Source organism: Periplaneta americana, chromosome 7 (assembly GCF_040183065.1).
Source record: "Periplaneta americana isolate PAMFEO1 chromosome 7, P.americana_PAMFEO1_priV1, whole genome shotgun sequence".
Lineage (NCBI taxonomy): Eukaryota > Metazoa > Arthropoda > Insecta > Blattodea > Blattidae > Periplaneta > Periplaneta americana.
Genome location: NC_091123.1, coordinates 84427574 through 84438855, shown reverse-complemented (window position 1 = coordinate 84438855; position 11282 = coordinate 84427574). Strand labels below are relative to the sequence as shown.

Sequence of the window (11282 nt, the reverse complement as noted above, 5' to 3'; positions counted from 1 at the left end):
ATAGGCCTAGTAATAAATCTTAGTGTTTTTTGCGGTTGCGTTCTATTAGCATTACTTTTCGTCCTCACACAATGTGCAAGATTAAGTTAATGTTCTCACTCGGTTATTGAAATATATTTCAGCAAGCCCATCCTACGGATATGAATAATGTAAATATAAATTCCCCCAAGTCACAAAGACGACGCAGATTATTGACTGACAGTTGCAGGATTAATATCTTTGATTTTGATGTTATACCACAAGAATGCAGGTAATTACGTTTTACTATTTATATTTGTCTTTATCCTTGTTACTCTTAGGCTCATGTTTGATTGTTTTTATGTTGTATAGTAATAAATCTTAGTTTGTTTTACGATTGCGTTCTATCAGCATTGCTTTCCGTCCGCCTCAAGATGGTGGCGAGCGATCGCTTCAATTTGGATCCAGTCGTATCTTCTGCGCAGCTGGTAGTGTGGGGTCTTGGCTTTGGCTGTGCCAGGCCTGTTGCTATGGTAACAACAGTTGAGTTGCCAAACTTACCATTCTCATGTGGCGAGTGCTTAATAGCTCTCTTGACGACATTTATTGTGCACACAGTGTTAGCATTGGTTCGTTTCGTGTTTGATTCTCTGTCGATTTTTGTATTGTTTTCTTACCTTTGCGTCAATTGTCAATGAATGTTTTAACGTCAGCCATCTTAACATTAATTGCTAGCTTCCATCAGCTGGCAGGATGGTAGTCCATGTTGTCAACATGGCACTGTAGGTCCAAGCTCGGCCGCTTAACTGTTATGTCCCATCCACGGTCCCATCTTTCAAAAAAAAAAAAACAAGTATATAATTATAACGTCTTTGTGTGTAACCGGCCTAAGCATGGATTCTTCACGCGTCATCAGCAGCCAATTAGCCATTTGATTGGCTAACGAAATGTGAGAAAACCTAAACCTTGGGTCTGTCTAGCAACTGTTTCTGTTAAGAGTTGGCCACCCTGGAGAGTGGAGTTACAAATTTTGTGATCAGACCTCCTCTAGTTTTAATAACTTAAATGAACGTCTGTTCTGTTTTGTGCCTTTAGAAGATATCAATGGTATTCCTTTCAAGGCTCTGAGGTAATTCATCACCAATGAGGATTTTAAAAATATTCAGTAGCAATACTAAAAATCAGTAGCTGACGTGATACGACAGGTTAGGATCTTTTGTTACGATTTATTGGAAAATTCATTATATTATACAACTAATTCTATGTTGATTATCTCTTTAGTAAGAGAATGGAAACAAAAATCACATGACAGCATTTGTATCAATAGTCATTTACATTTATATAATTTGCAGTACATCTGATAGAGATTCTGGCTGATATGTACAGTTTCCCTGGAAAAGGATGATACGATTGAATATTCATGTCTCAGATGTAAGACACTGCGCATGATCGGAGATCAGAGCACTGATACACAAGATAACGAATATTAAATTACTTAAATTCAGGCTATTTGGTTTGTTACTACCATCGTTCCTAAATTCATTTCAAATACTGCAAAAAAATATGATAATATTACGTAAATAATATATAAATATATACGTAAATCGTGTAGTTAAATCGACAATGGACCTTCATTACTAGATCGACACTCCGCACAGAAAGGAAAGCTATCGTGTCGTTTCAATAGCTCAGACGCTAAGACTTCTGCCTGTTGTGTAGAAGAGAGAGAGTTCGATTCTTAGTCTACATCAACGATTTGTTTTGTCTAAATAATGTTCAAATAGCTAAGTAACGTTGAAATAGAGTTTTACAAAGTCCTGAGATTAAGTGTTAATGATCACAGACAATACAAAATTACAAGTTATAATATTATAAACGTTAATCTAGTGAATGCATTTATATACACATATATACAATGTAAATGCATATATATTAAAAACTAGCAATTAAAATTAAATAAAAAAATATTCCTAAGCCACACAGACAAACCTTTACAAAGGTTTAGAGTCCTTAGGCTATGTCATTTGCTGAGTAATTATTACAATATTTTATTAGTAGCTTTCCCATATGTGTAAGAAATGCACTTGCACAAAACACTTTCTGTTAAAAGTGTGGCTTTGGATTATTTCATTCTCACCTCTTCAGTTGATTTTAACTATTTTATCTACGTGTTTCCAATAGTGTTTAATTTAATGTGCATTCAATTTTATTCATGTTATGATTGAATGAAAAAGCAATGTTGCAGTTATTGACTAATTACATATATCAATACTAATTATTAAATGCAACTGTTAAGTAACCAATTGTATCTTTTGCAAAATCTTTAATGTTTAAGTTGTCAATGATATTTCTGTACCATATACTATAAGACGTTAAAAGAATTTGCAATAGATTTGGAATCCTCTACTTTATAATCACTTGTTTTAATGAAGAAATTTTTTCTTTCTTAGAATATCCACAAGTTTAACTTTAATAACATTCCGAATAGCTTTAATTGCATTATCTGAATTTTGTACTTTTCTATTCAAATGTATTCTATTTCCCTCTTTCATCATTTTTGATAAATTACACTGTACTTCTTGTAGTATTTAAGAACATGAGGATCATTACATTGCAGCTCATTACATAGAGATTCTTCTTTTTAATACATGAGATTTTTAAGTCCCTGCGTTATCTACATTTTTTTACTTTTGAATTTTTTCACAACATTGAATGGAGAACATCCACTGAAGTGATTCTGAAATTAAGTGAAAGATACAATACATTTACTCTTAATATCAGTAGTACCAGTATCATACATGTTTTTCCAAGATTCATTTTGTAGACATAAATGTAAATAATCACTAGATACAGCATTTACGACCCTTACTTAGTTTTTAAATTAATATTTTGAAATTGTTCAGTGACATTGGAAACACTTAGGATTTGTTTGTCATGTTCAGACAAGCCATTAATTATAGATTCTGTCGAATAGAAATTCAGTCTAATTCCGTGTACAAAAAATTTATCAATGACTGTGCTACTTCAGCTTGTAAGCTGGTGGAAAAATTACGCTACGACTAAGGTTGTCAGTTTCAAGGAGTGAATTTAATTTACTTTTACGGAAAAGTTCCGAGAGATAGTCTATGTTTATGTCACTACAGAATAGCCACCTATGCCCACTGACGCCCTCGAAAGCGAGACGAATTGTGGAATCACGTTGTTGACACCTGGGAAGATCTCGCCAGGGATCAGAACCTATTCCACAATCTCGTGACATCCATGCCGGATTGACTTAGAGCTGTAATAGAAGCTGATGGCATGTGGACAAGATTTTAAGTTAACAGGTCTCTTTTTGTTTCTTATGATTATTGTTTGAAGAAGAATACTTTTAACTTCCAAGTAAGATTTTTTGACGAGGTTCAGCCCACTTGTAAGACCCAGAAATTGGGCATAAATTATTCCATGTTTTTCGACAAATTAGACAGTCGAGGAACTCTGAAGAAATTAATTACACCTCAATAAAAAAAGTTTTACCTGAGATCGCAGACGAGACGTTTCGGTTATACAGTGGAACTGACACGCTACTATATGAGCTACCGAGACAAGACAGCGACAGCAGCAGTCCAGAATGTAGATCCCATAGCAGGCATTTGCAATTCGGTACAGAGAAGCAATGATATTTTGTGACTCGAGCAATGTTGTGAAATCGTGGCCTTAAATGGCTGTCTTTTTCGTGATTCTTATTCTGGTCCTTGTCCTTGTTGTGGTCCTTGTAACAATTCTTCTTGTATATGTCATGGTATTTATTGTTACGTCGATATCGAGTGAACTGTGCTGTAGAACTTTAACTTCCTACGACCAAGAGTCGTCTCATTCCTTTTAAGGATAACTGTACATATTATCAGGCAGTGCATCTTACCTGACGATATGTGTCAGAGGAAGAAAAATTGTTTGTATGCGTCTGAAGTATATGTAACTAATCTGCAATGTATGCAATGGAGGAGGAAAGGAACTGGCCACCCTACCCCATTATCTCCTGCCCTAGTTACCTCATATGTGGTGCTTTTTGGTATTCTTTTTTCATTTTAGTAGGTTATTTTACGACGCTTTATCAACATCTGTGGTTATTTAGCGTCTGAATGAGATGAAGGTAATAATGCCAGTGAAATGAGTCCGGGTCCAGCACCGAAAGTTATCCAGCATTTGCTCATATTGGGTTGAGGGAAAACCCCGGTAAAAACTTCAAACAGTTAACTTGCCCCGACCGGGAATCGAACCTGGGCTACCTGGTTTCGCGAGCAGACGCTCTAACCGTTACTCCACAGGTGTGGACGCTTTTCGGTATCACTTGTGGGGTTCAGACCTGTCTTCGGACAGTTGCCTAAACAATAACTATTTGCAGATGGCATAATACTTCTGGCAAACATAGAAAATGGACTACAACATTCAATATATTAACTTCAACTCCTTGCTGAAAAAGATAATACGACAATTTCAACATCAAAAACTAAAGTTATGGCTTTTAAGGGACGAATTCGCGTTTGTAGCGAGATATGTATTTATAATAAACCTATTGAACAAGTTTCTTCTTTTAAATATTTAGGATATCGTGTCAGTTATGAAAATGAAATAGATATAAGCTTATCTTCTAAAATTTTAAATTGTAACCGAGCAATGGCAGTCATCAACAAAGTGTTTAAGTCCTCTCTAGTGCAGAAAAATACAAGGATTAAAACTTATAAAACATTGGCAAAATCAGTACTAACTTATGGTTGTGAGACCTGAACTTTGAGGGAAAGAGATAAACTCCGAATAGCAGCCAACGAGATGAAATTCCTGTGAAGAACAGCTGGCTATACTAGATTAGACCAGAAGTGGAACGAAGATGTTCTTCAAGAGCTTGAAATATGATCTATTTTGGATTACATTATAGTTGCAGAACTAACTAGCAGCAACATGTTCACCGCATGGAAAGGAATCTCATTCCTCATCACATTTCTATCTACTGTCCAATAGGGAAGAGAACATTAGGAAGACCAATGGCTTGAGACCGTAATGGGCCATTAGGACCAATACTTGTTAGGTCGATGATGATGATGATTCTATGAATTTAATGGACACCATGACCATTAATTGGAATAGAAACCATTTTAGTACGGTACTTCATGTTACCTATCACAAAGTTATTTACTGCACGTATTACAAATACTAGGAGTAGACGTGATTGTAAGAAATAATAAGCCGGGTCATTCCATGAAAATAGTGACACTATAATAAAATAATTAAATTTAATAATTTGATGAAATTTTTTATTAGATTGGTAATATGTTAAAATATCTTGATAACATTAACTAAGACATCATTCTTTTGTTATAACTGTTCCTGTTTGCCAATGTGTGCAATTGACGAAGCTAATGTTCACAGATTTGGATATATGTTGATGTTGTTTTTTAATGCCAGGCATTTGACAATAAAGTCATTTGACCTATTGCACTCCAATATTTTTCAAAGATATTGTCATGGTCAGCCACTGAAGCATAGATTTAGAGGTGTTCCGAATCCATTTCTTGGTTTGAGTTGCACAATGGGCAGTTAGGGGACTGATATATTCCAATTCTATGCAGGTGTTTGGCCAAGCAGTCATGGCCTGTTGCCAATCTAAATGCAGCTAAGACGATTTGCGTAGTAAATCGGGAATTAACTGTGGATTATGATGCAGAGAGTTCCATTTTTTCCCTTGAGATTGTTTTATCAAATTTTGTTTCTTGAAGCCTAAGTATGTAGATTTAATAAATCTTTTCACAGAGTAATACGTAGATTTAGTAACAATTTGATCGTGTTAAAATATGTATTTGAGGTTATGCAGTAACTTAGGGTTTCCATATCATTTATATCGGTAGTGATCAAAATGTCATTGACACCAGCAGAGAAAATGAGGAGGTGGCAGCAGAAATTAAAGGATGAAGGAAAATATGAGGAGTATAAAGCAGTCCATTCTGGAAAGCATCATCCCTTGACAATTGTGTTCTACAATTTTGATCATGGCAAGGAAACTGTTGTTGCATATATTGACAGAATTTTACAAGAAATACCATAAGATATTGAAGATGTGTACATTTGGTGTGGTGGTCTAAGTTTACAATTTACAAGCAAATTCATCACAGCAAGTTTGCTTTTCTTGGAAAACGTCATAATGTAAAAATTATGTGAATTACTTTGCCATATCCCATGGCAAGCCCTTTAGATGGAATTGGAGATTCAGTTAAGTGGCAGTTGTTATGGTATATGCTTTCCATTCTTCTTATTAGCTACACTGCATTAAGAGAGGAATAGTAAGTTTGAACTTGGAGAAATGCTGTGTCATTTTGGTATAACCTGAGTTACCATAAAAAATTAATTTATATTATTAAATTTACGATGTAATTACATAAATTTAATACTTGTAAAATTGGAAAAGAGTCATTGAAATGTTATAAAAAATATCTTGTAATTATCAGAACTTAACTACTTGTAGAACAGCCGATAAATTGTAAATAAAATTCACTGCATGTAACCAGAGTTACAGCTCGATTCAAAGTTATTGGGCCCTGTCCTTGATTGTTTGACTAGTGAGTTACCTATGTGTTGCATCAGAAGAAAGAAATTTAATCACAAATTTGTATAGGAGAGGAAGAGGGAAGAGGAAGAATGAAAATAATATCTATGCTCGTAGCTGAAGGACACTCATGTCAAGAAAATATGTCAACATGACATTGTTTAGTCAACAGGCATAGTGGTTAGTAATGGAACGTGTGGACGAATATTGTGTTTTAAGACGGAGTGTACCACAATATGATAAAAAGGAAGTGTTTGGTGTTATGACTGTTCGGCCTGACCTGTGTGACCCAGCCCACCAGTAGTGATGAGTAATTTGCTCTTAGTTTATCTACTTACTTTTTGCAGAGACCAAAATCCCTGAATCAAGCTGTCCCATAGAATGGTCCAGCCACAAATTGGGCTGCCAACTGAATTATATAGAAGTCCCTAACAGAAGAGCTCCTTCAGAAGACTCCTTTAGCCATCAGCATAGCCTAGGTGGTAGCACATTTGTCTGCTGATCCGGAATTGCGTTTGGGTGTGGGTTCTATTTCCGTCTGGGCTGATTACCTGATTGGATTTTTTTCCCAGAGGGTTTCCCCAACCGTAAGACGAATGTCAGGTAATCTTTGGTGAATCCTCGGCTTCATCTCACTATCACCAATTCAATTCCATCGACACTAAATAACCCAGCAGTGATACAGTGTCGTTAAATAACCAAAAAGTTTCCATTTTTCAAAGTGAAATCCTCTATGTTTTTCATGTTACCGGAATTGGGTCATATATGGTGAATCTCTCAAATGTAGCATATTTCCAACCTCAAAAATTGTAAAAGTAAAATATTCTAAAAAAAAAAAAATGTTTAAAAATTCTAATGGACTTCTAAAGATCTTCTTTCTATTAAAAATAGTGGTCACATACTTTATCGAGTTTAAATGGTAGTTTTTGGGCCCAGTCTTTGTATGTAAATACTTATGTGGTATTCTGAACCTCAAATTCAAATTTCAAATTCAAATTTATTCACAATTTACATTTGAAATGATACATATGAATATATACCGAAATGAGCATATGCTCGTGCTCGGGTACAGTCCAATAGTCTACATAAATTTTAAAGAGATCAATAATAATGTTGATTGTTGTAACAATAATAATAATGATAATAGTAATAATAATAATAATAATAATAATAGTAATAATAATAATAGAATATCCGTCACGGAGATGATACAAAGATAGTAATACAAATTAATTCATTAATAATAATAATAATAATAATAATACAAAAATATTTACAATAATAAAATAAATACTAACACGGACAAACTAAAATGTAAAACCACTAGCGAGAGTTAACACAACTTAAATAAGCATATAGTAACCAGAAAAAAAAAATGACAAACTCGAAAATCAACAGAAAAGTTCGATGTATTGCAGACGACAGGAACCGCCGTATTGACATTGTGCTATGCATTATTGGTAGTAGGGGGGGGGGCCGAAGGTCTACGTAACTGCCATTCTCTTCGAAATCTCGTACAATTATGGGAAGTTAATCCTGAAAAACAAAATGTCTATGAGTCAAACTGTTCATTATTACCAGGATAAATACAAATAATACTGAAATATATTAATCAAGTTTCAGTTATAGATATCTCCTTTTGTGCAAGAGGTATCATATCAAAATATTTTATGAATGGTGGGGAAAACATAAATTTCAATAACTCTCTAGTGAGAGTGATAGTGACAAGTACAATCAAGTGTATCTGTGGCGATGCTAAGAAATCATTTATTGGAGATATAGCCTACACTGTTATTAATTAAGAAAATTATCTATATATATTTATTACAATGTTTTTTAATCTTATATGTTACATGCATGAGATAAATACAATAAATATTAGTAACATATAATGCTAGTAACACTTAAAATAATAATAAGATTTATCAAATATCATACAAACATTTTCACTTTATTTTTAAACTTAAGAATGTGTAGATTGCTTAGGTCTGGATTATTTTTCAATACTGAATTGTTTAGTCTTGGTCCATAATTCCTACTGTGTCTTAATCCAGCTGTAGTGTGGCATTTAGGTTCTGCCAAAAGAGTTGGGACATTTCTTCTGGTGTTATGTTTATGTTTTTCACTTATAAAATTAATTCGATTTTTGTGAAAATAAATTAGTACTGTATGTTTATACATACATTTGCTCAATTTTTAGTACTTGGAATTCAGAATAAATAAATTGTGTCGGATAATCAAGTGGTTAATGCAAACAAATTTTGATGATACGTTTTTGTAGTAATATTAATGGAGTTAGGGTAGTCTTTGTCATTCCACCCGGTCCTATTATTCCGTATTGAATGACTGATTGAAACAACGCTAGATAAACAACATGAAGAACATAGATAGGCATATATGCGCGAAGGGTTACAAAGTTGTGAATTGTTTTCCGTAACCTATTACATAAATATGTGACATGTTTATTCCATCTTAAATGTTGATCAATGACAACACCTAAGTATTTTACTTGCGTGGATTCTGTCAAGGTAGAGCAATTGCAATCAACCAAGTTTATGTTACTGCAATTGTGTATTTTTAAATTTGTATCCTTATCAAGTTTGATTTTTCTCAGACTAGAAGCCGTTAATGTAAAAGGAACTGCAGTTGTTTTTGAAATGTTCAATGAGAGCAAATTTTCATCTAACCATTTTTTAATTATATTTATACCTCTATTAGCATTTAGGTAGGCATCATTCCTATTTGACCCACTGAAAATTACAGCTGTATCATCGGCATATGCAAATATATCTCCAGATGTGTTTCCTATATCAATAATTAGCAAGTCATTGATGTATATTAAAAATAGTAGAGGGCCTAATACCGTACCTTGTGGCACACCTATATTCATATTACGAATTTCACTGTGTTGATCGTTAAATTTCGTTAATTGGGATCTGTTGCTTAAGTATGACTTAAATAAATTTAAAGCGATTCCTTTAATACCGTAAGCATGAAGTTTAGAAGTGAATATATTATGGTCTACAGTATCGAAGGCTTTTTGAATATCTAGGAAAACTCCTAGACATTTTTTACCCGTGTCTAATTCTTTAATTATCCTTGATGTTACGTTCATAATAGCGTCGTTCATGCTTATGTTAGTACGGAAGCCAAACTGCTTTTGACTTATTAGATTGTTTTTTTCTAAGAAATTAATTAGTCTGCTTTTAATACATTTTTCTAATAGTTTAGAGAGACTTGGTAAGAGTGAGATGGGTCTGTAGTTATTGAGATTGTTTCTGTCACCAGATTTGTATATAGGTATTACTACAGTACATTTTAGATAATTTGGAAATACACCTTGCGATAGACAAATTAAAGACATGGGTTAGTGGTTTCGATATAGGTTCAATAATCATTTTGAGTGTTCTAGTAGTGATACCATCAATACCGGTGGTGGTGGTGGTGGTGGTGGTGGTGGTGGTGGTGGTGGTGGTGGTGGTGGTGGTGGTGGTGGTGGTGGTGGTGGTGGTGGTGGTGGTGGTGGTGGTGGTGGTGGTGGTGGTGGTGGTGGCGGCGGCGGCGGCGGCGGCGGTGGTGGAGAAAAGGAAGAAGAGAGTCTTGTGTTTTTGTTTATTTTTGATGCTATATTGTGTCCTACGTTTGTAAAATGAGCATTAAGTTTGTTTGCAATATCATAATGATTCTTAATAATTAAGCCATCTTTATTTACTATTTCCATAATACTGCAGCTTTTATTTGTTGAAACGTTGATAGCTTCGTTAATAGTCTGCCAAAATCTTTTGGGGTCATTCCTATTGTTGAGAAATTTCTCTGAGTAATAACTAACTTTCATATTTCTTATAACGCAAGTTAAGATATTTCTGTACTTTTTATATTTTTTTGATAAATCTTCGTTGAAAGGTTCACGTTTTACTTTTTTGGCTAGTTTGTCCCTTGTGCGTATTGATTTAACAATACCCGAAGTGATCCGGGGTTTTATTTTTTTATATTTACTGGGTACATTATTACAAGTATGAAAGGTATATTTAGTTATTAGATCGCGGAGTATTTTGTAAAAATTTTGAAAACTAACTTCAGCGTTTTGGGAATCAAAAACCGTTTCCCAGGTCTCTGGGCTAATATTTGATACTAAGTCTTTGTAATTAATAAGTTGCTTGCAATTATTATGTGAATTTATGATGAGATCCTTAACAATATTTTTAGTAGTGATAGTGACTAGTCCAAGCACCATATAATGGTCTGTAATTGCACTATTATATACTCCAGATTTGAAATCTAAGTTAATAGATGTTTTGAAGAATTTATGATCAAGGCATGCATTATATCGAGTAGGGGCATTTAAGTATTTCAAAAAACCATATTCATGCATAATATTCAGATATCTGTTGCCAGAGTTATCTAAATTGTTTTCTAAAGTTTGAATATTAATATCACCTAAAATAATATGATTTTTAACGTCTTTTAGTTCATACAAAGATTGTTCAAAGCTATCCAGGAAATCAATTTTGCAGTTATTTGGAGATCTGTAAATTGCTGTTAGAGAAAATGGAGTATCGCCTATAGAAAAGTGAAAATGAATAGAGTTACAGTGATTAAATTCTACATCCTTTAAACATACGGTAATATAATCTTTAAAATATACCATATTCCATCACATTTATTATATTTATTTATTTTAACGTATTTTTTATAGCCAAGTAAGTCAAAACCGTTATCATGATCGATCAAGGCTTCAGTAAGAACT

The 11282-nt window shown here is 33.8% G+C and overlaps 1 protein-coding gene across 1 annotated transcript in view; it reads left to right on the top strand.

Moving 5' to 3' along the window:
- Positions 1 to 392: 392 nt before the first annotated feature.
- Positions 393 to 11282, top strand: part of LOC138703239 (protein fantom-like) — a 172108-nt gene continuing 161218 nt past the window's right edge. The window contains exon 1 of the mRNA XM_069830959.1: positions 393 to 500. Within this exon, the coding sequence (XP_069687060.1) occupies positions 393 to 500 (108 nt within the window). The remainder of the gene's footprint in view (positions 501 to 11282) is intronic.